At 44.1% G+C, this 27,984-nt stretch overlaps 1 protein-coding gene across 2 annotated transcripts; it reads right to left on the minus strand.

The window, feature by feature from the left end:
- Nfu1 (NFU1 iron-sulfur cluster scaffold) lies at positions 1-27,973 on the minus strand. 2 transcript variants are annotated; one of them, XM_006984575.3, is made up of 8 exons: positions 27,831-27,973; positions 24,609-24,709; positions 21,719-21,854; positions 18,323-18,389; positions 16,613-16,727; positions 10,073-10,133; positions 4,895-5,069; positions 1-157 (listed from the first exon to the last, which is right to left on the minus strand). In XM_006984575.3, exons 1-8 carry the CDS (start codon positions 27,890-27,892, stop codon positions 113-115), a joined length of 762 nt encoding a protein of 253 aa, XP_006984637.1. In that variant the 5' UTR covers positions 27,893-27,973; the 3' UTR covers positions 1-112. The 2 variants fall into 2 exon arrangements, with proteins under 2 accessions (XP_006984637.1, XP_076423300.1); XM_076567185.1 differs by lacking the exon at positions 27,831-27,973 and adding an exon at positions 27,423-27,547.
- Positions 27,974-27,984: the final 11 nt, after the last annotated feature.

A 27,984-nucleotide genomic window follows, 5' to 3' on the forward strand; every position in this document is an offset into this window, starting at 1 on the left:
TTTATATCATCTGGAGGAAGGAAACATTTTATTAATCAACTTCCATAGCAGAGATTATTACAGGCTCCGTACAGTTAAGTCCAAAGGTTGCAGCCAAAGAAAATGCAGATATTTAAGGTGAATTTGCTTCTTTTTCATCTGATTCATCATCCATCACCTAAAGCCAGAAAACAAAGAGAATTCAAGAGTTAAGAAAAGGGTTAGAAACTTGTTTTCCTGATTTGAACATCACTTGCCTGCCTAAAATAGCCTATGACAATGCACAGCACTCCAACAGTAATAAAGCCATTAACAGCCCAAGACAGGATTCAGTCTGGGATCCTAAGATAATACAAGTAATTAAATACATGAAAAAGAACTAGACCCCTTTCCTTGTCTCAAAAGAGAGGCCTCTGGCAGCAGAGTCTCAGCTGGGCAGACTAAAAATGACTGGCTCCAATTCTTCAGTGAAAAGAGCAATGTAACTTATTTTTATCTTTTTAGAAAATTGAGTGTGGGTGTATGTGGTGGGGGTGGGGGTGTAATGGGGGTGGTGTGATGGGGTGTGATGGAGGTGTGTGATAGAGGTGGTGTGATGGAGGTGTGTGTGATGGGGTGGTGTGATGGAGGTGTGTGTGATGGAGGTGTGTGATGGAGGTGTGTGATGGAGGTGTGTGTGATGGAGGTGTGTGATGGAGGTGTGTGATAGGGGTGTCTGATGGAGGTGTGTGTGATGGGTGTGTGTGATGGAGGTGTGTGTGATGGGGTGGTGTGATGGAGTGGTGTGATGGAGGTGTGTGATGGGGGTGTGTGATGGAGGTGTGTGTGATGGGGTGGTGTGATGGAGTGGTGTGATGGGTGTGTGTGTGATGGAGTGGTGTGATGGGGTGGTGTGATGGAGGTGTGTGTGATGGAGTGGTGTGATGGGGTGGTGTGATGGAGTGGTGTGATGGGGTGGTGTGATGGAGGTGTGTGTGATGAGGTGTGTGTGATGGGGTGGTGTGATGGAGTGGTGTGATGTGGAGGTGTGATGGAGTGGTGTGATGGAGTGGTGTGATGGGGTGTGTGATGGGGTGGTGTGATGGAGGTGTGTGTGATGGAGTGGTGTGATGGAGTGGTGTGATGGAGGTGTGTGTGATGGGGTGTGTGATGGAGTGGTGTGATGGGGTGGTGTGATGGGGTGGTGTGATGGAGTGGTGTGATGGGGAGGTGTGATGGAGTGGTGTGATGGAGTGGTGTGATGGGGTGATGTGATGGGGTGGTGTGATGGAGTGGTGTGATGGAGTGGTGTGATGGGGTGGTGTGATGGAGTGGTGTGATGGAGTGGTGTGATGGGGTGTGTGATGGGGTGGTGTGATGGAGGTGTGTGTGATGGAGTGGTGTGATGGAGTGGTGTGATGGAGTGGTGTGATGGAGTGGTGTGATGGAGGTGTGTGTGATGGGGTGGTGTGATGGAGTGGTGTGATGGAGGTGTGTGTGATGGAGTGGTGTGATGGGGTGGTGTGATGGAGTGGTGTGATGGAGGTGTGTGTGATGGGGGTGGTGTGATGGGGTGTGTGTGATGGGGTGGTGTGATGGAGGTGTGTGTGATGGAGTGGTGTGATGGGGTGGTGTGATGGGGTGGTGTGATGGAGTGGTGTGATGGAGTGGTGTGATGGAGGTGTGTGTGATGGAGGTGTGTGTGATGGGGTGGTGTGATGGGGGTGTGTGATGGAGTGGTGTGATGGAGGTGTGATAGAGTGGTGTGATGGGGTGGTGTGATGGGGTGGTGTGATGGGGTGGTGTGATGGAGTGGTGTGATGGAGTGGTGTGATGGAGGTGTGTGTGATGGGGTGGTGTGATGGAGGTGTGTGTGATGGGGTGGTGTGATGGAGTGGTGTGATGGGGTGGTGTGATGGAGTGGTATGATGGGGTGGTGTGATGGAGGTGTGTGTGATAGAGGTGTGTGTGATGGAGTGGTGTGATGGAGGTGTGTGTGATAGAGGTGTGTGTGATGGGGTGGTGTGATGGAGGTGTGTGTGATGGAGTGGTGTGATGGAAGTGTGTGTGATGGGGTGGTGTGATGGGGTGGTGTGATGGAGGTGTGTGTGATGGGGTGGTGTGATGGAGGTGTGATGGGATAGTGTGATGGAGGTGTGTATGATGGGGTGGTGGGCATGCCTTGGGCACGTGGAGGTTGGAGGACAACTTTCTGGAGTCAGCTCTCTCCTGTCACCTTTAGTGGTTCAAAGATGGGACTTGGGGTGCCAGGCTTGCACAGTGGGTGCTTTCACCTGTCTAACCATCCTGCCGTGTTCTTAAAAGCATCCTCTTTTGGAAATATGTTTAACTAAATTATTCTTGTAAACATAATTAATCAAGAAATGAATCCTGACAGGTGTGATAGTGCATGCCTATAATCTCAGAATCCAGAGTTCAATGCCAGCTTCAGTTACACAGCAAGTTAGTCTAGACAACTTGAGACCTTGCCTCAGAAAACCAACAGGGCCAGCAGAAAGATGGCTCCAGGATAAAGATTTTGCTGCTGGGTCTGAGACCTGATTGGACCCATGCCAAACATGCTGAAGAAGAGAATGAACTTTTGTAGGTTGGTTTAATTTCAAGGTTCCTCTTGTGCACTATGGTATGTATACATACATACATACATGAACATAATAAATAAAATAAATGTAATTTAAAAATTTTCAACAGGGCATGAAGACACATGCCTTTATCTCTAGTTCCCAGGAGACAGAGGTAGACAAATCTCTATGAGTTCCAGGCTGGTGTGCACCACCAACACCCAGTGAAAGAGTATTTTTTTTTAAAAAGGGGAATAAAAATAGAAAAAAATACCATAAATTATTTTGATTTTACTCAAATAAAAATTATTTTAAACCTAAAGAAATAGGAAGACTTTCAGGGAAGAAAAATGGTAAGGAATAATACTTAAAGGAAAAAGAACAGACTAGTCCTTCTGTGGACTGGTGAGTTACTGGATAATAAAGGCCAACACCTCTGAAAAGGAAGGGTTATAGAAAACTTTGGAATGAATGTTTCTCTCCTTACCACACCTACTACAATTACATGGCAATTAAAGTTTGTAACCAGTCAATTCTGTACCCACCCTGGACATGTGAATAAAAATGCTTCCTCTTTGTTACTCTACAGGCTCCCAACTAATACTATTTTCTTTTTCAAAAGGCACCAGGGATGAAGGAGGAGGGGAGTAATGATGTAAAACCAAATCTTGATGAGCAGGGCACAGTGGCACAGAAGTCCCAGCCACCAGCAGGCTGGGGCAGAATCACCTTAGCCCGGGAGCTCAAGACTAGGCAGGCAGCAGGGCAAACCTTCATCTCAAACTTCAAGCAAACACGGCAGAAACTAAAATGGCCACTGGATGGGTTCTAAAGAGAGATGCTGGACAGAGGAGTTCTCTCCTCTTAGTTTCTCTTTGAGGTTAACTGAAAATGGCTATTTCACTTTAAAAGAATATTTAATATCTACATTTCAGCAATATCTAATGCAAAGAATTTTGTAAATCAAGTGCTATTTAGGCAGAATCATTCCTAAATTTGGAGTAAGAGTCCCAAGAACTTGTTCACTGTCAGTGTGCAAATGACACTTTCGACCCAGCAGAGCTGCTGCAGAGAACACAAGGTACAGTCTTTTAGGAGGCCCATGCAGATACACAGTGCTGACACACACAGAGCTCTGCACCAACTAATGAGAACTAATGGGAACTTGTACTGGACCAAAAGGTCAGCCTTTAATACTACTCAGAGATAAGTGATTCTCCAGGCAACTGGAAGAAGACACCTTCTAAAGCCACAGAATCACTCACAAAGTTTCTAAAGCCACAGAATCACTCACAAAGTTTCTCAAATCTCTAGCCTCCGTAACTGTCTCCTCCTTGATAGCCTTTCCTTAAAGCCATTTCTTAGCTAGCATCACTGCAGTCAGTCACCATGACAACCTTACACACTTAGAGACAAAAAAATTCCAACATGCTACAGCCAAAGCCAAACTGTGTGTAACTTTCACTGTACAAAAGTATGCTTCCTTGGTGGCACATGCCTGTAATTCCAGCTTCCAGGAGGCTGAGGCAGGAGGATTATGAGTTTCAGGCCAACCTGGAGTACATAGCAAGCTCCAGGCCAGTCTAGATTTTAGAGAGAAATTCTGTCTCACTAAACAAAAACTGGGACTAGCAAGATGGCTCAGGGATAAAGACACTTGCTGCCAAGGCTGATGACCTGATTCTATGCCAGTAATGCACAGAAAGTGAAGGATAGAACCAAGTCCACAAGTTATCCTCTCCCTGTACATGCACAGCAGTGTGCACACCCACATACACAAGCATGAACATGTACACACACAAATGTAATAAAAATTTTTGATAAAGGCTAGGTGTGGTAGCACACATCTACAATTCCAGCACTTGGGGGGCAGGAGTTCAAGGCCATCCTCAGCTACATAGGGAGTTCAAGGTCATCTTGGGTTACACAAGACCTATCTTTAGTTGTTGTTTTTTTGTTTTGTTTTTGAAACAGGGTTTTTCTGTGTAGCTTTGCCCCTTTCCTGGATCTTGCTCTGTAGACCAGGCTGGCCTTGAACTCAGAGATCTGCCTGGTTCTGCCTCCCGTGTGCTGGGATTAAAGGCATGCACCACCACCACTGGGCAGCACACAAGACCTATCTTAAAAGAAAAAATGGTGTTGGGAGTAGATAGAGTAAGGGAAGAATAAGAAGTTGATAAATTACACGAGTTTCTCCACTCTTACATTCATCTATATATAATTGCATGGTGTTTTTAATCCCTTCCTAACAGCTGCAATCAGAACAGAACCACCTATGGAACTTTCCCAAGTAAAAACAGGTTATAGACTTGGTCCCCCCTCACCATTAAACCCAAACTGCCACAGTTACCTACCTGCTCTACACCTTCCACTTCTGGAATATAAAACTGCAACATGTTCTGAATCCCACTTTTCAGGGTGATGATGGAGCTGGGGCAGCTGGTACAGGAGCCCTGGAGCTTCAGCCGCACGATGCCATCTTCAAAGCCTCTGTAGATCACGTCACCCCCATCCTCCTGCACAGTAGGCCTGAGGCCACAAGACATTCAGAACATATTTAAAACAACAGATGCATGCCTTCAATAAAAAAGATTAAGATAGTTCAGTGTGTGTGTGTGTGTGTGTGTGTGTGTGTGTGTGTGTGTGTGTGTGTGTAGTTCATGGATCACGGTTCATGAGTATGTGTAGTACAGAGGCCAGAAGTCAACTTTGAGTGCTGTTCCTTAGGCACTACCCATCTTGGTTTTTGAGGAAGGGTCTCTCACTGAACAGGAACCCATTTACTAGGCTAAGTTATTTCTGCCCCAAGCAGAGGGATCACAAACGCACATCCCACACCCAGCTCTCTTAATGTGGGTTCTGGGGACTGAACTCAGGACATCATGCCTACACAACAAATACTTTACCATCTTGGATATCTCCCCAGCCCCATAACTTTGATAAAATTTAATTAAAATTTTATTAATCTGTGCGTGTGCATGTGTGCAGTCTATGTGCGGTCAGGGGAAACCTTCCAGAGTCACCTCCTTCTCCATGTAGGTTCTGGGGATGGAACTCAGGGCAGCAGGCTTGACAGCAAGGGACTTCCCTGCTGAGCATCCTCATTGCCCGGATTTCTAATTTTAAAGCAGCCGTGTGTATCCAGCTACTTTCCTCTCTGTATGACTCAGTCTTGTTGAGTATGATCACAGCTGCATAGTATTCCACTACACTAATACGGCAGGTTGATTACCCATCCTGCTGTTGATAGGTATTTGACTTATACACATAAAGTGGCTGTGAAGATTCACCTGTGCATCTTTTGGTGTGGATAGGTATTATGACTGGGCATATGCCTGAGGGCAAAACTCCTGGAGCAGGACTCTGAATATAAGCCAGGAGTGGAGGCTCGTGTCTGTAATCCTAGCAGTGAAAGGCTGAAGCAGGAGGACTGCCATGAGTTCAAGGCTAGACTAGGCTACAAACTCAGTTCCAAGCCAGCCTAAATTACAGGGTGAGAACCTGCTCAACCAAACTGTAACTATTTAGATTTAAACAATAGCAAACATTTTCCTAGAATTACCCACCCTTACATGCCCCCAAGACCAGTGAGCACTCCACTGCTTCCTGTTCTCACCAGCCACTGGTGTCAATCAAAATGGAGGAACCCACCTGCTGGATTTGAAGTGACAGTTTACAATGAGTTAGAAGGCTACACACTCTTCGCTCTTCCATAGTTAGTGGCTGTCTGGTCACTGTCTTTTGCCATGTTCTTGCTCCAGCCTTTATTTTATTTTTTCCTTGTCTATTTGTAGTTCTTATGTGTAAGTGTGTGTGCCTGAGTATATGTATGTGCACCACATAGGTGCAGGAGCCCTTGAAGGATAGAAGAGGGCATCAGATCCCCTAGAATTAGTGTTACAGATGGTTGTGCACCACCATGTGGATGCTGGGAACTGAATCTGGCTCCTTTATAAGAGCAGTGAGTATTCTTAAACACTGAGCCATCTCTTCGGCCCTCTTATTTTGTTTGATATTTGTTTTGTGTATGTGTGTGTGGGTGCACACATTTTTACATTTGTTCTGTGTATGTGTGTGGTTGCACACATTTTTACATTTGTTCTGTGTATGTGTGTGTGGTCGCACACATTTTTACATTTGTTCTGTATATGTGTGTGTGCTTGCACACATTTTTACATTTGTTCTGTGTGTGTGTGCTTGCACACATGCACCACAGCATGCATGTGGAAGCTGAGGACAATTTAGGAGTTGGCTCTCTACTTCTCTCATATGGGTTCTGGAATAGAATTGGGTTGCCAGGGTTGGAGAGATGGCTCAAGGGTTACAAGTACTGGCTGCTCTTCCAGAGGACCTGGGTTTAATTCCTAGCATCCACATGGCAGCTCATAACTATCTGTAACTCCAATTCCAGGGGATCCAACACCCTCACACAGACATGAATGCAGACAAAACATCAAGGCCCATAAAATAAAATTAAATAAAATCTTAAAAAAAAAAAAAAAAAAGAACTTGGGTTGCCAAGCTTAGCAGCAGGTACCTTCATCCACTAAGCTATCTCATAAGCCCTATTCACTATAAAATCTTCTATTCTGCCTTTTCATGAGAAAGGCATAATTTTACTACTGTCCAATTTGTCTTTTCCTTGATTTTCCCAATTTTCTTGTATCCTCGTGAATAAAAACAAACAAAACAGGGCTGGAGAGATGGCTCAGAGGTTAAGAGCACTGACTGCTCTTCCAGAGGTCCTGAGTTCAATTCCCAGTACCCACATGGTGGCTCACAACCATCTGTAATGAGATCTAGTGCCCTCTTCTGGTCATACATGCTATATACAAAATAAATAAATCTTTAAAAAACAAACAAACAAACAAACAAAAAAAAACAAACCTGCCTAGCCAAGGTCATGCAGATATTAATTAATTTGATTTTATTGTATTTATTTGTTCTGGGGGTATCCATATACTGCTGTGTGCCTATGAAGACCACAGGTCAACTTTCAGGAGTCAGTCTTCTCAATCTACCATGTGGGTCTCAGAGACGAAACTCAGGTCACCAGACTTGGCAACAAGTAACTTAATCAGTGAGCCATCCCACCGGCCCCATATTATCCCATTTAAGTATCCACCATGATCACTGTGTTGACTTAGACTAATACTGATTCTGTCACCCCAATCCTATCCTACCCCACCCCACCCCACCCCGCCACACCCCACCTCACCCTACTTCAGCCTTTGGTATTCTTAACACTCTATCACTGAACTACATCCCCAGCCTAACCATAAGCCATTCTGAAGAGCACTCAGTTCCACTGTAGTCAGGAAACAGTAATCCCAGGATGGGGGAGAGGCTCAGTTGCAGAGTACATGCTTATGAAGTGCTCAAGACCCTGGATTAACCCCGAGAACCAAATAACAAAACCTGGTATTCTCAATGAATTTAACTCTGAAACTAGATAAGAGCTGCTTTATGAACATGCATACAAGCTACTTTAGTGCACGATCCATGTACACATTAAATTTATATTTCATTCTTGCCGAGTACATTATACATATGTTAACATTTAGTCAATTGTTAATCACGTGTTCAAAACTCTATCTTAGCCTGGGAATGGTGGTTTATGCCTTTAATTCCAACAATCAGAAGGCAGAGGCAAATGGATCTCTTGCGTCAGAGATCTATCTGGTGCATATATACCAAGTTTCAGGCCAGCCAGGACTACATAGTGAGACCTTGTCTTGAAAATAAGTAAATAAAAATAATAAGTTTTAACTCTCTCTTGCCCAATTACTTTTTGTGCTTTGTTAGGTGTTAATTTCCTCATTTAACTGTGGGTTATTTGTGTCTCTTTTTATCTCTGTCAAATATTCTTCCTTTATTTTGAATCTGTGTTATTAGATGATTCGAATATGACCTGGGCAGCAAGTATCCACATTGTGTGGTGGCACCGACAGCTGTCGGGTACACTGTCTCTGGTGTCTGTGTGACTTCAGTAGCTCTCCGCTCCTCACTGTCGCAATGCCATGACTTTCTCCAGCTCCTCATTTCCAATATTTCTGTCCTTATATTGAAGCAGTGCAACCCTTATAAGGCACATGTAGTTGACAACTTCATCCAGTGTTAGCCATTCTATGTACCTTTAAATGTATCTGCCAAATCTTCAGGCATGTTATCATCTAGCCATTTGTTTCCAATCTGCATTCTTTTGCACTGACCAAGCACTCTTTTGTCTGTCCTCTTTTGTACACAGCTGTTGGTTATATAATGTTTCACGGCTCGTCTCACCTCCAACATACTTACTTCATATTTTTGACTCTACTACAAATGATTACTTTTACCATGTCCCAAATAATGTCAAGACTCAGAATACTTCTCTTCACACTCACCTTCTATTTAGGTCATTTCTCTTGCTTCTATACAATTAACCCTTAGGACCCATGTTTTTCTGCATGCACGAAGCCTTGTGCTTTTTCCTTGCCCCGAACCCCCCCTTCCCGTGTGCTTCACTCAGGGTTTTACTGCTCTTCCGCGTTCTAACACCAGCCTCCTGGGCAGCTGTGTCAGGGCCCACAGGAAGGGAGCTCATGAGTTCCTCACTCACTGCATTTTTAGTTCCATACTCTTCTTTTCTTACAGATTCCTCTTCTTGCAGGAATTCTCATCCTTTCATTTATTTTCTTTCACATTTGAATCACCTCTCTTAAACACCAGTTGCAATATCTCCAGCGTTAAGAATCTACTTCAGTTTCTCTTTGTTCTGTTTCAAGGTAAAACCAGTAGGTTTGTTTGTTTGTTTGTTTGTTTGTCTTTTGAAACAGGGTCTCTCTATGTAGCCCTGATGTTCCAGAACTCACTCTGTAGACCAGGCTGGCCTCAAACTTACAGAGATCCACCTGCTTCTGCCTCTGAGTGCTGGGATTAAAGGCATGTGCCACCACACTCTGTCACTTAGCCAGCCTCTTATTATTAAATTTCTAAGTTGTTTCTTAAAATACCTAAAGAAGAAAACATTTTCTCAAAGTCTGGACTTTCTCGTCTGCTGTGAGAAAAGTAGAGACAGGCTGTCTGCTAGTCTTGTCTTTATCCTTGGTTTTCTATTTTTGTTTTGTGTGTGAGACAAAGTCTCACTGTGTGTACCATGCTGGCCTAAAACTCGCAGAGCTCCTCCTGGCTCTGCCTCCCCAGGAACTACGGCTCACCTACAGAGTGTCACCATGCCTGCGCCTGTCTTTATTCTTATCTGGGCAGTTGCTACTTGGGTGCTATTCTCTTCACAATGCTCACGAATATGAAGTTCTTTCCTACACGCATATAGGAAAATTCCTCTCGACTATGAGTTTTAAAGATGTGACTGAATACTGAGGCACAGGCCTTAAGTTCAGCTGAGGTGACGACCTATGTGGTTTACACTGACTATTTATCTGGAGCCCTGTTCCAATTTCCTGTGAAAACATGCAGCTTTAATGAGAGCTGTCTTTGCAGTACTGGATTTCGGCAAGGGGGAGGGGAGGGCGTTAGGAGGTTTTAACACATACCGTATTCTAGTATCCAACAGTTCTTTAATCATTGCCACGACTTCATCATCTTCTTCAGAACCTAGAAAAAAATCAAGAGTAACCATTTTGCAGTTATATAAGCATTAAAACGGAAGGCTTTTCACATAAAAGCACAGCCTGGCATGGTAGCACTCAAGCAGATACAGAAGGATCACAGAAATTCAAGGCCAGCCTAGTCTACACAGTGAGCTCAGGCTAGCTTGATTTAGCAAGAAAGACCTTGTCTCAAAATCCAAAACATAGCAAAAGGGAAAAAAAAAAACACACAGAACACAAAACTCGGTAAGGTGACATGGCTCATGTGGTTCACAAAAGAAAGACCAAGGAAAAATGGTCACTTAATATTCAGTAACACAGGGAATAAATCCTACAGTGAAAGCTGATCATGTTGGGGCTGAGATGAGGGAGGGGCCTGTGAGGAACAAACTAACGTTCTCAAGGACCAAAGAGCAGCACGGATATATGTTATCTGATTTCACCGTAACTGTGAGATGGAAAGGCACAGCCACTTAGGAAGTACCTTTTTAATCTTCAGCTTCTCAATTTAGTCATTTTTCAAGATAACTGTATCAAATACAGATGTAGGCCTTCTGGAAACTTCTAAATACTTTACAAATCTGAGCCAAGAATGGTGTTTCATTTTGGTTTTGCTTTATCGTGTGTGTGCATGTCTGTGTGTGTGAGTGCATATGTGTGGTGCTGGGAGGAACCTATGGCCTTGCACACGGAGCACGTACTCTACCACTGAGCTATATCCTTGGCCACTGCTTGAATTTTGTAAAGCTGTATATAAGTTTTACCAATGCCTGTATATAATACGTAAATCTTTTTTCAAGAAACGTATTTATCTGTGAAAAAATACAGAGATCCCATGCTGTTCTGTAATAAATATTAAATTCCTAGCGACCTCACAAGTAGTTTATATTAAGCTGTACTAACCTTTGAGTCCATTTTCATAGAAGAAATAAAATACGATGAAATTCAAGTCTCTTAGAGCAGCAGTCCTAAGCTGCCTTTCCCGTCCCCATTACTACCGAGTACAGGGCTTCCTCCAAGCATGTGTACATTTCCATGTGTAAATTTACACAGGTGAGATCTGGCTTTACCTGATCCACATTGCACGCCTAGAGTCCCTTGAAAGTCTTTCCATCAGTACATGAAAACAGGCTCATCATAAAGAGATCCTGGTAGAGTTGTACCTTGCTGGCTTTTGGACTGTTTTAGTATCTAAGCCTGAGCAACATCCTTGCTTCTAAGCACACTAATCAGATAAATTCCTTCCGATGGAATATTTGAGCCAGTTAGCTTGTGGTTTCTTTCTTTCTTTTTGAGGTACTGGGGACTGAACACCGGGTTTTGTGTTTGCTAGACAAAGGCTCTACCTCTATACTACACCCCAAGCCCAAATTTTGTCTATCTTTTTTTTTGGTAGGCATAGTTAACTTGCTCTTTGTTTTGTTTTGTTTTAGACAGTGTAGCTGTCGGGGCTGTCCTGGAACTCACTCTGTAGACCAGGCTGACCTCGAACTCACAGAGACCTGCCTGCCTCTGCCTCCCAAGTGTTGGGATAAAAGTCGTGCGCCACCACTACCTGGCCTTAAATATGTCTTTTGTTTTTCACTTTGTGATGTGTGTGTATGTGTGTGCATGTGTGTGCGCGCATATACTGAGGATGTACTTCACCACTGAGCTACCTTTAGCCTCTAGCCATGATTAGGAAGAATTAGTTATAACTATTTCATAGCCCAGAACACACACAGACCCCCCCCCAACACAGGCACACACACACACACACACACACACACACACACACACACACACACAGTGTTTCTGCAGGTACATGTGTAGTGGGGGTGTGCACGGACAAGTGAGACAAGTAGGCTAAGATGGCTGGCTAGAGAGCCTGTTTCCACCTCCCCAGTGCTGCGATTACGAGTGCACCCGCTACAGCCTTATGATGTGGGTTCTGGAGACTGTACTCAGTCAGATCCTTGACTGAGCTATCTCCTAAACATACCTAGAATATATATTTTTTAAATCTACTAAATCAATATAAAAAAGACATAAGACTCACTTTAAAAAAAAGAAAATGGGGCTGGTTAAGAGCACTGGCTGCTCTTCCAGAGGTCCTGAGTTCAATTCCCAGCAACCACATGGTGGCTTACAGCCATTTATAATGAGATCTAGTGCCCTCTTCTGGCCTGCAGGCAGAACATTGTATACATAATAAATAAATCTTTAAAAAAAAAGAAAGAAAGAAAATGATGCCGGGCAGCGGAGGCGGCGGCGGCAGCAGCAGCACACGCCTTTAATCCCAGCACTCAGGAGGCAGAGGCAGGCGGATCTCTGTGAGTTTGAGGCCAGCGTGGTCTCCAAAGCAAGTTCCAGGAAAGGCACAAAGCTACACAGAGAAACCCTGTCTCAAAAAAATCAAAAAAAAAAAAAAAAAAAAAAAAAAAGGAAAAAGAAAAAGAAAAAGAGAAAAGAAAAAAGAAAATGACTAGGAAATCTACTGATGTGGAAAACTTATAAAGTGAAACAAGATAGAGAACCCCCAGGATCAGGGTCAGTACAAGAATGAAACTAAACCAAGACACTGCCAGCCTGGTGACACAGATCTGTGATTCCAGCTCCCCAGGAGGCAGGCAGGACGACAGTAAGTTAGGTCAGCCTGGACTATAGAGTGAACTATAGAGTTGTTAGCCTGGGCAACTAGTAAGACACAGCCCCCAAAGTAAAGGAGGACCGACTCCGTGGTAGAGCACTTGCCTAGATGTGCACAGCCCTGAGTTCAACCCCAGGAACTGCAGGAACAAACAAACAGATAGTAAGATACCATTTCAGACCTAACATACTGTGTGGTGGTGTGAATGAAAATGGCCCCACAGGCTTATAGGGAGTGGCACTATTAGGAGGTGTGGCCTTGTTAGAGGAAGTGTGTCACTGGGGGTGGGCTTTGAGGTTTAAATGCTCAAGCCAGGCCCATATCTTTCTTCCTGCTGCCTGCTGATCCAGATGTAGAACTCTCAGCTACCTCTCCAGCACCATGTCTGCCTGCATGCTGCCATGCTCCCTGCCATGACAATAATGGACTAAACCTCTGAACTGTAAGCCAGCCCCAATTAAATGTTTTCCTTTATAAGAACTGCTGTGGTCATGGTGTCTCTTCACAGCAACAGGACCCTAACTAAGACATTCTGGTTTAAATAAATGTAGCTGGCTGGGTAGTAGTCACACTCATAAAAACCTAGCACTTAGTGGACTGAGACAAGAGGATTCAAAGTTCAAGGCCAGCCTACATTACACAGCAAGTTGGAGACCAGCCTGGACTGCAAAGTGAGACCCTGGTTCAAAAACCAAAGCAAAACAAAGGTAATGATGGTGTATGCCTTTAATTCCAGCACTCATGAGGTAGAGGCAGTCAGATCTCTATGAGTTCAAGGCTAGCCTGGACTACAGTTAAGTTCCAGGATAGCTAAGGCTACACAGAGAGATCCTGTCTCAGGAGGTGAGATGGGGGGAGCAAAAGAGGTGGGAGCTGGCTTGGTAGTGGAATGCAGGTCAAGCTCTCTAGAGTCTCTAAGCACCAAAGGGACAAAGAGAAAGGAAAGACAAAAAGACATGAAGTGATGACAAAGTCTAAGAAAACAGAAACTCTTACACACTGCTAATGAGCACAGTAATTAGCTGCTGCTTCCCTATCGGAAGCTCTATAACCCCCTCACCCCGCTCCACAGAAGCAGTGTCTGTACTGGACGTCCGCACAAATAGCTCACACAGTGAAGAACAGTCCACAGACGCCGGCACCAGGATGTCCACAGCAGCATTTGTAACACACTGGCATCAGCAATGTCCACAGTGAAAGGACAAATTCACTGCACTCTATTCATTCCAATGGACTAACACAGTGCTTAAAATAAATAAATTGGGGGGGGGGGAGCTGGAGAGATGGCTCAGAGGTTAAGAGCACTGACTGCTCTTCCAGAGGTCCTGAGTTCAATTCCCAGCAACCACATGGTGGCTCACAACCATCTGTAGTGAGATCTGGTGCCCTCTTCCCGCCTGCAGACATACATGCAGGCAGAACACTGTATACATAACAAATAAATAAATCTTAAAATAAATAAATAAATAAATTGGACCTTCAAATAAAATAGATTATAATCAGTGAAAGGCAAGCTGTGGTAGAACACAAGTTCCTTGAAGTTTAAGAATAAAACCCAGAAACTGGGTATGGAGGTGCACACCCATAATCTCAGCATGGAGAAGGAGGCAGGATTGTAAATTTCAGGCCAACCTGGGCTACAGAGCAAGATCCTGTCTCAAAAACACTAAAAAATAACAAGAAAAAGAATGGACACCAATCCTACCCATTCATTTCAGCTTACTGGCACAGTAAAATACAAACTCACACTCAGCAGCAAGGGAGGGGTAGATATAGAACATGACCTCTTTCTTTCTCTCTCTTTTCTCCCTCTCTTCCTCCCCCCACTTCACTTTTTGGAAACAGGCTCTCAATAGAAAAAGCCTTGGTTGGCTTGGAACTTGCCATACAGAGCAAGCTGGCCATTAACTAACAGCAATATTTCTGCCTCTGCCTCTCAAGTGCTGAGATAAGTGTGCACCACCACACACTGATTTGTGTCCTTAATATTTCATTTAAAAATGGGTCTAGCCGGGCGGTGGTGGCGCACGCCTTTAATCCCAGCACTCGGGAGGCAGAGCCAGGCGAATCGCTGTGAGTTCGAGGCCAGCCTGGGCTACCAAGTGAGCTCCAGGAAAGGCGCAAAACTACACAGAGAAACCCTGTCTCGAAAAACCAAAAAAAAAAAAAAAAAAAAAAAAAATGGGTCTAAAGCAACTATGGAAAATTTTACATTTATTTGTTTCTCGGCGCTCTCTTCCAGAAAATGCTAACATCTGCTAAATCTAAGTGGAAGCAAGTTCATGCCTAATATATGATTTTTCTGAATTCTCAAAATTTTTCATAATTAAAATTTTAGTTTTACATAATAGATTTAGTGTTCACACACACAAGTTTTAAGAAAACAATGGGCAGCAGTGGCACATGCCTTTAATCCCAGCACTTGGGAGGCAGAGGCAGGCAGATCTCTGAGTTCGAGGCCAGCCTAGTCTACAGAGTGAGTTCCAGGACAGCCAGGGCTACATAGAGAAACCCTGTCTTGAAAAACCAAAAACAATTTGAGAAAATAATATATACGAAGTTTTGTCCCATCTAGAATTGTTCCCGAGCCAAATGCATTCAAAATACCCCACGCTCTTGGCTGATCCCAAGGACTAGATGGTGAGATCCTCCTGCTGAAGCTCCCTCCCTGCTGGCTAGATCACCGGACCACAAGGTGCTGTGTAGGCTGCTGGGAGAGAACTGTCAACCATCCCACTCAGCTGTGGACCATGTGCTACAGCACTGACTGGCCAGGCCAGATGTGCCCACTGGGAAACAGTTACAAGCCTGATATGTGGTAATCAACTGCTCCCTGACTGGAACTGAGGCCAACTCCACAGGAGGAAGTCAGCTCTGCTGCTGTACCTGGTCAAAAACCTGTGACAGGGAGGCACAGGCCCCTGTGGAAAGTTACAGCTGTTTTACTAAGGACATGATGTGCTCACCTGTTTCCTTTTTAAGGGTTAGTGCTGCTATCTTTGGTCAGAGAAGCTTCTTCATGGAGTAGGTAGAAGGTACTGCAGAGACTCATAACCTGTCAGTGCTGAGACTAAGTGACTGCAGGATAGTCAGTCTTAAATGGGACATCTTTATCAGCAGGACTCCAAAGAGAGCATCACAGAGTGTTGGGGGAGGGGCAGAAAGAATCTAAGAGCTGGAGGATGGGGTGGAGAGCTGCAGAATGCTATCTGGCTGCTCTTCCAGCGGACCCAGGCTTGATTCCCAGCACCCACATGGTGCCTCACAACTGTCTGTAACTCCACTTCCAGGGAGATCTGATACCCTCTCCTGGCCTCCTCCGGCACCAGGCACACACATGGTAGTACACAGTCACAGACGAAGGCAAAACACTCATGCACATCAAATAAAAAATAACTTTAAAAACTGATCAGGCCCCTGAACATGGGAGGAGGCGGGTCTCAGGAGGCTCCACCCTCCTTGAGGACCTACAGAAGTTCATGGTTGCTGAGGAAAAAGGACCACTGGTCCAGCAGGTAACGTCTCACTTGTGCTCCTATAAGCAGTCCTAACAGGCTCGTTTGAGTCACTCACTAGACAGCATGAGAGTGAAGTGGGCTAGATGGGAAGGGGAAGAAACCATCAGGAGTGGGAGGGACACAAGGAAAGAGGAACAGAGGGCGATTATGATCAAAACACATTACACACACGTATAAAACGCCACACTGACACCCACAATTATGTATAATTAATATATTCTAATAAAAACATTTAAAAATCTGTATTCTGGTCACTTCTGAAATCAAGGCAAATGTGAATGAAGTAGGAAATCCAAAAAAATACAGATAAGCATCGATTACCCAGCACAACGCTACCTGCTTCTCCTGGAGGCGTTTCCTCAGTCACTAGGGGTAAGCCAGATGCAAAGAAGTCCATAATTGTTGCATAAATATCTGGTTTCAGTAAATTCCAGTCTAATTCTTCATTCTCCTATAATCATGTTGAAGAAACATGTTGCATTTCCAGCCAAGTGCAAAACAAATCCAGACTACCACCTCCGATCTTTCGAGAATCTTTTCTATTTTCTGGTGATCCAGGGTCTCACCATGCTGCTCTGATTGGCCTGGAACTCACTCTGTAAACCAGACTGACAATGAACTCTCAGAGATCCGCCTGCCTCTGCCTCCTGAATGCTGGGATTAAAGGCAAGCACCACCATGGCCCGGTTCACAGTACTGCTGCGGGACAGTGAACTATGCAAATGTATCTGAAATTAGTCATATTTGCACATCAAAAGAATGAGTAAGCATCCAAAAAAAAAAAAAGGCCGGGCGGTGGTGGCGTACGCCTTTAATCCCAGCACTTGGGAGGCAGAGGCAGGTGGATCTCTGTGAGTTCGAGGCCAGCTTGGGCTACCAAGTGAGTTCCAGGAAAGGCGCAAAGCTACACAGAGAAACCCTGTCTCAAAAAACCAAAAAAAAAAAAAAAAAAAAAGAATGAGTAAGCATATCCCCTTCAGAGAGGGCGTGTGTACTATGGCATATGACAGACACATGTGTAATTTGTTCACAGTATGGACTTGATTCCCTTTTTACTCCATCAACTCACAGAAAGAGTGAAATTACTACTTAAGGGCAAGCAGACTGCTCAGTGGGTGAAAACACTTGTCACCAAGCCTGGCAACCTGTGTTCCATTCCAGGGACTCACATGGTGAAAGGAGAACTGCCTCCTGTAAACTGTCCTCTGATCTCCATGTGCATGCCTGAACACACACACACACAAATTACCACATAATAAAATTGTTAACATTTATTTAAATTTTATGAAACAAACACACAAACAAACTAATTTTATTCTAGTAACCTGGAAGCTGAACTTCTAGTCCTGCCAAGGTTGCATCCTATAGTGGGATAGCCCTGTAATCCTGGACACTGCATTGAATCTGCTGAGGTTCAAGTGTTTTATCTGAAGGGATGAGGCTACTGGATTACAGTTATAGCTGGATCTTAATTAAGTGTCACTAGAAAATCCCTTTCATTAACCTGACAAATCTAAGAAGTAAGCATCACCTGAGATTTATTTTATGTATTACTTACTTAATTTTACGTGCATGAATGTTTTGCTTGCATGTATGTCTATGTAGCATGTGTGTGGATGGTGCCCACTGAGGTCGGAAGAGAACACGAGGTCCCTGGAATTAGAGTTATAGATGGTTGTGAGCAGCCATGTGGTGCCAGGAATCTAAACTGGCTCTCAGCAAGGGCAGCCAGTGCTCTTCACTGCAGAGCTGTTTCTCCAGCTCCTCACCTGAGATTTTTAATATCACGATGTTATTAAAAACCCTAGCACATTAAGAATGAAAATTCTTGGGTAGAGTGGTGGTACATGTTTGTAATGCCAGCAACAGGGGGCCAAGGAAGGCAGGCCACAGTTTTCAGGCCAGCCTGGACTACAGAGCAAGACTATCTACAAAAAACTGAAGAAGGGAAAATTGAAACCCAAAACAATGAGAATTCTGAAGAGGGGCACTGGACTCAGAAAAAGCTCAAAGGCCGCTAGTCTACCTTTATATTCATTACTGTACCTTTGTGACTGTGATGAAATCTGGTCCAAAGAAGACACTCTTCACTCCCTCAATCCTGAATAACTGCCTGTGAATACAGAAAAGAAAAAAGTCATGAAAGAAGATAAACATACACAGAAGTAAAGAGAAAAGTTACCTCCACGGACTGTCCCTGGTTGAAATGCTATCAACTCAAGAGGACTTTGTTTCTCCTCCTCCCACCAAAGATGCACATGAAGCTGAAGAGCAGCCCCCGCCCCAAACATGTCCACCACCTGGCAATCAGTGAAAAGGCTGTGGTACATGCAAAAAATGCAGTGTATCTTCACATGAAAACACAGGGCACCATGGAGACCCACAAAGAAAGACAGCTCTGAGAACCTGAAGTAAGACAGCTGTTCACTCACTCCTTCACTCAGCAGCTAGCTGGCATCTCTAAGTGCCAGGCTCCAGGAAGACAAAAGACGGGCTGACCTCTCTCAGGAGCTTAGCAAAAACATTCCCTACAATAGCTTAGCAAAGACAAGACCAGTTTGCTTAGTTGCAGATAATAAACTCTGTGAATACAAGAAACAGGAATGTTTTTTCTACATTTTTTGTAGTGGTAAAAAATTGAACTCCATGCTCAGTGAGAGCTCTATCATGTAGCTCCCTACATCCCTAGTGAAGTGGTGTTTTGTTTTTGGGTTTCTTGTTTGTTTGTTCTTGTTTTGGTGTGTGAGTGTGTATGTGTGTTTTAAATAAAGGCCTCACCGTGTAGCAAAGGCTGGCCTCAAACACCCAGTCTTCTAATGCCACCTGGTGGCTGGGCTTACAGACATGTGTCACCACACTGGGCTACACTAACTCTTTTTGGATGTAAACATTTCAACAACAAAAGGTTAAAGACAGGCATCATAGCATAGTCTCTAATCCCAGAACTCAAGAGATGGAGGGAAAAGGATCAGAAGTTCAAGGCTAGCCAGAGCTACTGAGACCCCATCTCAAAAGAACAAAAACACTAAAAAGTTAAAATCAAATTAATCAAGAAATTAAAATCCTAGGTTGTCCTTCTGGTGTGCATATTTCTCCAGGAACTTTCATGGAGTTGTGTGCTGTTTTTATTGGAGGGTTATATAAATATTATCACATTGCACCACTGTTCTGCAACTTGGTTTCTTCACTTAACAGCATGTTATGTCTTGGGCTGGGGCTGTAGATCAGTGGTAAAACTCCTGCCTGGCATGTGCAAGGCCCTAGATTCAATCTCCAGTATTGCAAAACACACAGACACACAGACAGACAGACAGACACACACACACACAGAAGATATGTATCTTTTTGTAAATGTTAGCTTTTAGACTTATTTATTTTATGTGTGTGAGTGTTCTGCTTGCATGTATGCATGTGCAACTAGACTAATAAACATCCCTCGGCAAACCTTGCATGCCTGTGTGGTTCCTGAAGTTATATTCTTAAAAAACAAACAAACAAAAAAACAAACAAAAAACCACATACACAGTATGGAGCTGTGAAATCAATTAAATAGTGATAAGGACTGCATTATATTTAATAAAACTAAACTAAATAACAAAAAGAAATGAAAAAAATATGAGAATGCCTCCCACCTGTTACTTTTTAAAGAATTATTTTATTTATGTGTATGTATGTGTGTCTACGTGTATGCACATGAGTGCAGAGTCTGAAGAGGCAAAAAGAGGGCACTGGGTCCCCTCGGAGCTGGAATCACAGGTAGTTGTGAACTGCCTAGGTGTTGGAAACTTGAACTCAAATTCTTTGCAAGAGTGGCAAGTGCCGTTAACCACCTCAGCTATTACCTACTGTACAAGTGCAAAGGATGGAAATACCCATCAAACACTTGTTTTACACACATACACACAGGTATGGATATTAAATTATAATATATACATTTCTAACTTTTATATCAAAAGCATGAAAAATAAATGCTCTAAAGTGTATTCTGAGAAACTGCATGCTTAAGTCAGAAAAATTGTACACATTTATCAGCTAGAAATTTGAAAAATTATTTCTGGGTTTCACTTTTTTTTTTTTTTTTTTTTTGGTTTTCCGAGACAGGGTTTCTCTTGTGTAGCTTTGCGCCTTTCCTGGATCTCACTTGGTAGCCCAGGCTGGCCTCGAACTCACAGAGATCCGCCTGCCTCTGCCTCCCGAGTGCTGGGATTAAAGGCGTGCGCCACCACCGCCCGGCCCTGGGTTTCACTTTTGCCTGCCCTCAATGAGGTATACAGAATGCAGGCCATGTACCGGAAGCTACCTATGCTGATTTCTAAATGTGCTCAGCAAGCAGTATCAGGGCAGAAATTTCACTTAGTGTTAGGGTGCAACTCAGTGGCAGAACACACATTTAGCATGTAAAAGGCCCTGGAGTCAATCACTTTCTGGTACACAACAAAGAAATAAAGAAGGAAGGACAGACGGACAGACGGATGAAGGATGAACAGGTGGACTGGGGGCCGGGAGAAGAAGCAAGCAAGCAAGACCTTAGCTGATGTGGACTGTAGTAATTCTCAATGTAAATGACTGCTCTGGCCATAGGTTCAGGAGCGGCTCGGTGTACTTCATGTATTACTCTGACACACATGTAACGTGCTTCTAGGGAACTAGAAAACTGTCCTAATTGATTTTAAAAGGTCATGCCACATCTGACAACTGTCATCACTTAATGGTTCTGAATGAAAACCTAGAAACTTAGTTCTCCTTCCTTATGAAATGCACGGAGCACCTTTTCATAGTTCTTGAAAATCAGAGTTTTAAGCTGGGCATAGTGGCAGCCATCTGCAATCCCAACATAGGAAGTGGAGGCACCAGGAGTTACACGGTGGACTTGTGACCAGCTTAGGCTACAAGAGATGCCCATCTCCCATTTCCCAGGACTCTGAAAAGTGCTGGCAAAAAACGACTCAGTGGATAAAGTACACGGCACACTGGCAAGAGGACCTGAGTTCAGATCCCCAGCAGACATGAAAGCAGCTGGGCATGGCAGTATGCACCTGCAACCCCGGCGCTTGAGAGGCAGAGGACCCGAGGACCTTCTGGGCAGCCAGTCTAGCTAAGTAAGTGGGCAGCAGGTTCCCAGAGGGACCCTGTCTGAAAAACCAAGACGAAGAGTGATAGAGGACACTCAAGGACATTCTCTGGATATGGTGTGTATACACACTCACACAGCCACACAAACTCATACCCATTTGGTTAACTTCTTTCTTAAGTAAAAAAAATAAATAAAATTTAAGTATTCATGCTACTGACCTGTCAAATAAACTCCCCAGGAGAAAGGGTTTTTAACTTCAACTCAACTCTCCTAAAATCAGTCTGCCCACAAAATGTGCTAGCTCTGCAAGGCTGCCTAAACTACAGAGGGCCCTGTGCTTTCCAGGTAAAAGCCAGCAGAAACTGTACCTGGCCAGAGGGGAGCGGAAGGCTGCAGCTGGTGTGGGGAAGTCCATGGTCCTCGTCTCAAGAACCGGCTTTCCTGGTATAAACTTTAAGCTGTTGGGATTTGGAGTGTCTTGTGTTTGAATAAACATGAATCGAACTGAAAAAGAGAAAGAATGTAATGCTAGAAAAAACAGTTCAAGTTATGGACAACACAGCACTCTCTTTTTTAAGTTTTTTTTTAACTTTGTATGTGTAAACATTTTGCCTGTATGTATGTATATGTGCCATGTGTCTGCAGTGCTGCGGAGGCCAGAAGAGGCCATTAGACCCTCTAGAATGGAATCATGGATGGCTGTAAGCCGCCATACGGATGCTGGGAATCAAACCTAGCCTCTACAAGAGCAGCCAGTGCTCTAACCACTGAGCAATCTCTCTAGCCCCCCAGAGTGCTGCTTTTTAGATAAACAGAAGTAAGAAAAGTTAGGGGAGGGGAAAAGGCCCCACAAGCTTTATTTCCCAAGCTGCTCAGAGAAATCCTAATTAGTTAAAATGCCTGAACTTTGATACTCAGGCATGTCATTAAAAGGCATGTGCCTCAAACCAAGAAAAATTTGCTTTTACAGGAAACAGAACTTGAAATAAAACTTTAAAAAAAGACTGCCACTACTTTCTGTTCTGAACCAGTCATTTTCTGTAGGTTTGTTTGTTTGTTTGTTTCTTTGTTTGAGAGATACAGTCTCACTATGTAGACCAGGCTGGCCTCAAACTCATAGAGATCTACCTGCCTCTGACTATAGAGTCCTGGGATTAAAGGTGTGGGCTACCAAGCCTGGCTTCATGTTTTGTTGTCTTAATAATGTACTGGTAAATAAAGTCACCATACTCATTAGGCATTCTACTGAGGGTTAACCTGGCTTTCTCCTGCTCAATACACTGGGGTAAATCAGGTCTACAGAAAAGAAAGTCTTAGAAACACCCAAGGATAAAACTATAAGTGTAAAAACAAAGACAAAACAAAATTTTGTTTGAAAGCTAGACTCAGATAAATGTAGTTGCCCAGAGCCTTCAGCCCCAGCTTGGGAGGGTTGAGCAAGAGGACCCTGAGTTCATGCTAGTCCCAGCTACACAGCAAGTTCCAGGCTTGCCTTGGAATCTTAGCAAGATTGCAAAAAACCAAACCAAACCAAACAACCCATACAATCTATGTACACTGGGGGAGTAAACATTAGTAAAAATACAGTATCCCCACACAACTCTTCTCTTAACATAAATAAGCTACCTCGATACTAATCTGAATAGATATTCAACAAAAGCATTCCAATTGCATTTTTAAATTTAGTTTAATTTGGTTTTGTTTTTTGTTTTGTTTTGTTTTGTTTTCAAGACAGGGTTTCTCTGTGTAGCTTTGGAGCCTGTCCTGGAACTCACTCTGTAGCCCAGGCTGGCCTCGAACTCACAGAGATCCTCCTGCCTCTGCTTCCCGAATGCTGGGATCAAAGGCGTGCACCACCACCGCCCAGCTTAATTAGGTTTTTTAAGAACAACTCCACACACATACAAGTAACATTATATGGACTTAACAGGTTATACTTAAGAATATACATGTATACACAAATACATATATGCATGTGATAACAACCGATGAAAAAAGAGAATTTGAAGGAGAGTAGAAAGAGGTATATGGAGAATTTATAGGGAGAAAGGGAAGGTAGAAACATTGTAATTAAAATACAACCTCAAAAATAAAAATAAATAAATCTACTCCTAGCTCAAACATCCAACTGACACTTCTGAAAGTGTCCTGAGTTAGGACAGGATAAAGACTGATGTGAAATACTTTCTTCCTTTTGGGGAGTGGTACTGCACAGGTCCCTACACAGGCCGGCAGCAGCTCCTGCACAACGTAGATAGGAACTGTCAAAGACTGAAATCACTGGGTGTCCAACAGGAAAAGACCAGGAAACCACAAACTGCAGTCCCACAAAATTTAACCAATTCAAGTGGCCTGACCTGCTGAGTTACTCAGTATTTACATCTAAGGCGTTTTGAGATTCAAGAAAACATGCAGGCCATGGACAACCATTCCTCATCTCCAGTCAACAGAAGAGGTAAGACCTCTTCTGACTCAAGTCATGCCCTCAGCCACCCTCAGCCTCACCCCAGAGCATGGCGGTGGGTGTGCAAGGTAGCATGGAGAGAGAGAGGCTAATCCGTGACCACATCAAGCCACACATACCTTCGCCTCTCTGAGCTTCCCCAACTACCCTGCAGTGCTCACATTTCAAATTACATTCAAAATCAGACTCTAGAAGGTTTCGATAAAAGCCAGGAATTTACAGTTGTACAGATATTCCTATAGAAATAGAGGAAGTAATAGCTTAAGATACACATGATTCTGTCAAACACAAATCTACTTGTAACTTCTTTTTTATAATATTTCATCTTGAAAATCATTTACTTAGCAACTCATGTTCTAAAAACTGTGTTTACAAGACATAAACATTTCGTATGTATACAGATAATGTCCTCTGACTAATTACAATAAAGTATGATTTTACCATGGAGGGGGGAGCAAACAAAAAAAAAACCAAAACACTGGACCTTTTTATAAGCCTCTGAATAGAAGGCAGACCAATTCTTGGGCTGGTAAGATGGCTCAGGAGGTAAAGGTGCCTGCTGCCAAGGTTAAAGACCGCCACTCAAGCCCCGGAACCCACATGGTGGAAGCAGAGGTCCGACTCAAGCTGTCCTCTGGCCTCCGCACATGCAGTGTGGCACACGCTCTCACACACATAAATGCAGTAAAAAATTTTAAAGAAACCTTTGAAATCTTGTCTTTTATGACCGTTAACTCTAACACTGTTCCACCGCTTTCTGTACCACGATTTTCTCTGAAGAGGTGAAATGGTACCTGTGTTAGACAAGGCTGCACGCATCGGGAAGAGTGGTCTTCGCACATACTGGTGCAGAGGTTGTTTCTTAATGGTGGATGGAGTCACCACATGGCAGAGCCTACAAGTAAAACAAACAATGAATGACACAGTAAGGAGTCTCATCTGTTTTGTTGTTGTTTTGAAACAGGGTATCACTGTGTAGCCAGGTGGCTTCAGGAACTTCTGGGATATTCTTGCCTCTGCTTCCCTATTTCTGGAATCATAGACATGAGTGCCACACCCAGCAAGCAATCTGACCTTTTAAAGTCAATCTATACTTCTCTTGTATATATAAACATAACCAGCAATAAAAATAATAGAGAGTTAACTTCCCATTTTCTATCTGCAACATTTTTTTTTTTTTTTTACTTCGACAAGTAATACAAACAATTAAAAAACAGAGGTAAAGGGCCTGGAGAGATGGTTCAGCAGTTGTGTGCACTTGGTGCTCTTGTAGAGGTCTGGGTTGGTTTCCAGCTTCTGTATGGTAGGTCTTAATTGTCCGCAGCTCCAGTTCCAAGGGACCCAAAGCCCTCTTCTGACCTTCTTAGGCATCAGGCATGCACGTGGCATGCACACATGTGCGGGAAAACACTGATATGTATAAAATAAAAATGCTGGCAAAAACACATGGAACCCCATTGGATTGGTAACTAGAAATACACACTAACATCCAGGCATCAGAAACAGAAATGGACAAATGGATTTAAATCTGCAGCCCCAGACCCTCAGTCCCACGATGGTTTTTTTTTTTTTTTTTTTTTTTTCTTTGTTTAAAACTGAGGCAGCAGAGTCCTGTGGCTGACAACAGGTAAGGGAAACAATGCGTACAATGAAAAGCTTCCCCTTTCTGACTTACATCACTGTCACCTGGAGAGAACTAGGCAACCTGAGGATGCAGCTCGGCTGTACGGTGCTGGCCTAACACTGGCAAAGCCCTTGGTTTGAGCATCCCAGTTTTGGCAAGAAAGAGGCAGGGGGTGGGGAGATGAGCCAGCACCCCTGAACAAAAATCTTAAGTATTCTAAGCTTCAACCCATCCCATACCTGACCTCATGTAAGGGTTCTGCCAAAATCCACTAAAACACCGATGCATACAGTTTCCATTATGGGTGAGGTGCACACGGAAAACCAAATGAATTCTGTGTTCAGACTTGAGTTCTGGCCCCATGGTACCTCATGAAACACAAATGTCCCCAAATCTGAAGTTAGGAACTGTCCTGGAGGAAGAGGTAAGATTAAGGACACCTGGGGGTGGGGATTTAGCTCCGTGGTAGAGCGCTTGCCTAGCAAGCACAAGCCCTGGGTTCGGTCCTCAGCTCTGGGGAAAAAAAAAAAAAAAGATTAAGGACACTCACTTTCATCCCGACATTTCCAAGTCTAAAGTCTGACAGAACACAAACTATCACCTCTACACTACTAGGGCAACCACCAATCTATGTTTGATGGGAAACATGAATCCAGGGTGGCACTTCATATCTCTCTGAGAAACACTGACTGGGTATTTTCATAGTATCATTAATGTAACAACAGAGGGAGCTTTGAGAATAACTACTGCTAGAAAAGGAAATAAAAGGACATTTTAGTAGTGAAAAATGTTCCAGCTCTGACTTCAGTTTTTTTCGTTTTGTTTTGTTTTTTAAATTTTGAGACATGGTCTCACTGTGTATCCCTGGCTGCCTGGAATTTGCTTTGTAGACCAGTCTGGCTTTGAACACAGAGATCCATCCACCTGCCTGAAGTGTTTACTTAAAATTGTTCTCCAAGACCCCTTGTTAAGGAAAGAACAGGAGAAGAGTGAAACAGCCCACGAGAAAAACATCATGCCCTTTAGACCAGGAGAGTAAACTGTCAGAGTAAAACCATTGTCCCTTCAACAGAGCTGGGAAGTAAATCATTCCCAAGCACCTTCCCAAAATACAAGACTCAGCTACTGTTTAATCATGTGATATAAAAATGCCTATGATAGAAATGGCTAATTACAAGTCATACCCAGGAGAAGATACTCTGCCTTGGACCTCCTCTGTCCACCAGAGTCCCCAGGTAACTGCGGGTTCCCGGGGCTTCCCCAGTCTGTTCTGCTGGATGGTGTGTCTGCTCTGACGCTCTGCCTTCTTGCTGCTTGCTGTCTTACGCTTTTACTCTTTGCTGTATATTTAATAAACGCACTCAAAACAAAAGGCATGTAGAGCACTGTAGATCATTCTCCCTCAAAAGCACCTATCAATGCACACAGTAAGTGCTCAGCAAATGGCAGCTCTTATCACTATGCAGTAACCAGTAACTACCCATTAAGTGAATGGAGTGAATATTCCAGGATTTGGAAACACCCTGGCATTCCAGTACTGTTCCTTCAACCCCGAAAAAAAACAGCAGAGCCGATAAATCAGAAGTGTACTCTGGCAGGAAGGTTTGAATTCTAAAAGACCTGGAGGAAAGTAATTCAAGAAAAGTCATCCAGCCGGCGGTGGTGGTGGCGGTGGCGCACACTCTCATCCCAGCACTCAGATTTCAGTGAGTTCGAGGGCAGCCTGGTCTACGAAGCGAGTTCCAGGACTGTTATACAGAGAAACCCTGTCTCGAAAAACAAACAAACAAACAAACAAAAAAGGTAATCGAAAACAGGGGAGAAGGGGGCAACCCACAAAATCCTTTTGTTAATCCTCTATTTTTATGAGACGCATTAAGGAGTTTTAAGCCAGTGGCCTCCTATAATACAGGCTAGCCTGGAACTCCTGGTCTTCCTGCCTTCACCTCTCATGCTGGGATGACACAGGGGTGGGCCCACGTACCTGGCTCATGAAATGCATTTGAAACTGCAAGGGAACCATCAGCATACAGTTAGGCCCTTTTCTACAGGAGTCACCCTTGGGACTGACAGATGTCTGAGGAAGTCAGAATCAGGGTGGCTCTGGAAGAGGAACGAGACACGGTCGGCATAGGCCTGGGCCGTGGGTTTCCTCCAGTCGCTTCCCTCAGAGCCTGACCTTGGATGTGTCTCCCGGGATCGGGAAGGGAACTACCCGGGAATGTTCTTCCCTTCCGAGCCACATCCCCACGGGGTTTACAAGGGGAAGGGACGTTCGAGAAGGTGGCCGGGCCTCGGGCTCTGGAGCCAGGACAAGACTCCATCAGACACCAGTCCCCTCCACGTGAGAGGGCGGCGACAGGGAGCTGCTGGCCCCAGGGCCGACACCTACCGCCTGCACAGCCGCGCTACATCAGCTACTGCTCCCCACGCCCGCTCCGCGGCCGCCATCATTTCAGTGTCAGTGCGCTTGCGCGGACACGCCCCCTCCCTTTCCGAGTCCTACTCTGACTCAGGCCTTGGAGAGAGTGCGGCCACGGAAGCGC

This window comes from Peromyscus maniculatus, chromosome 3 (assembly GCF_049852395.1).
Source record: "Peromyscus maniculatus bairdii isolate BWxNUB_F1_BW_parent chromosome 3, HU_Pman_BW_mat_3.1, whole genome shotgun sequence".
Taxonomy (NCBI): domain Eukaryota; kingdom Metazoa; phylum Chordata; class Mammalia; order Rodentia; family Cricetidae; genus Peromyscus; species Peromyscus maniculatus.

Bases quoted from the DNA above. Each gene is read 5' to 3' on its own strand.
- Nfu1 (XM_006984575.3), bottom strand. From the start codon at position 27,892: ATGATGGCGGCCGCGGAGCGGGCGTGGGGAGCAGTAGCTGATGTAGCG. The intron at 16,728-18,322 runs GTACAGTAATGA...ACATGATTATAG, and splicing joins ATTTCATCACAGTCACAAAG to GAGAATGAAGAATTAGACTG. The intron at 158-4,894 runs GTAGGTAACTGT...TTCTGGCTTTAG, and splicing joins AAGTGGAAGGTGTAGAGCAG to GTGATGGATGATGAATCAGA.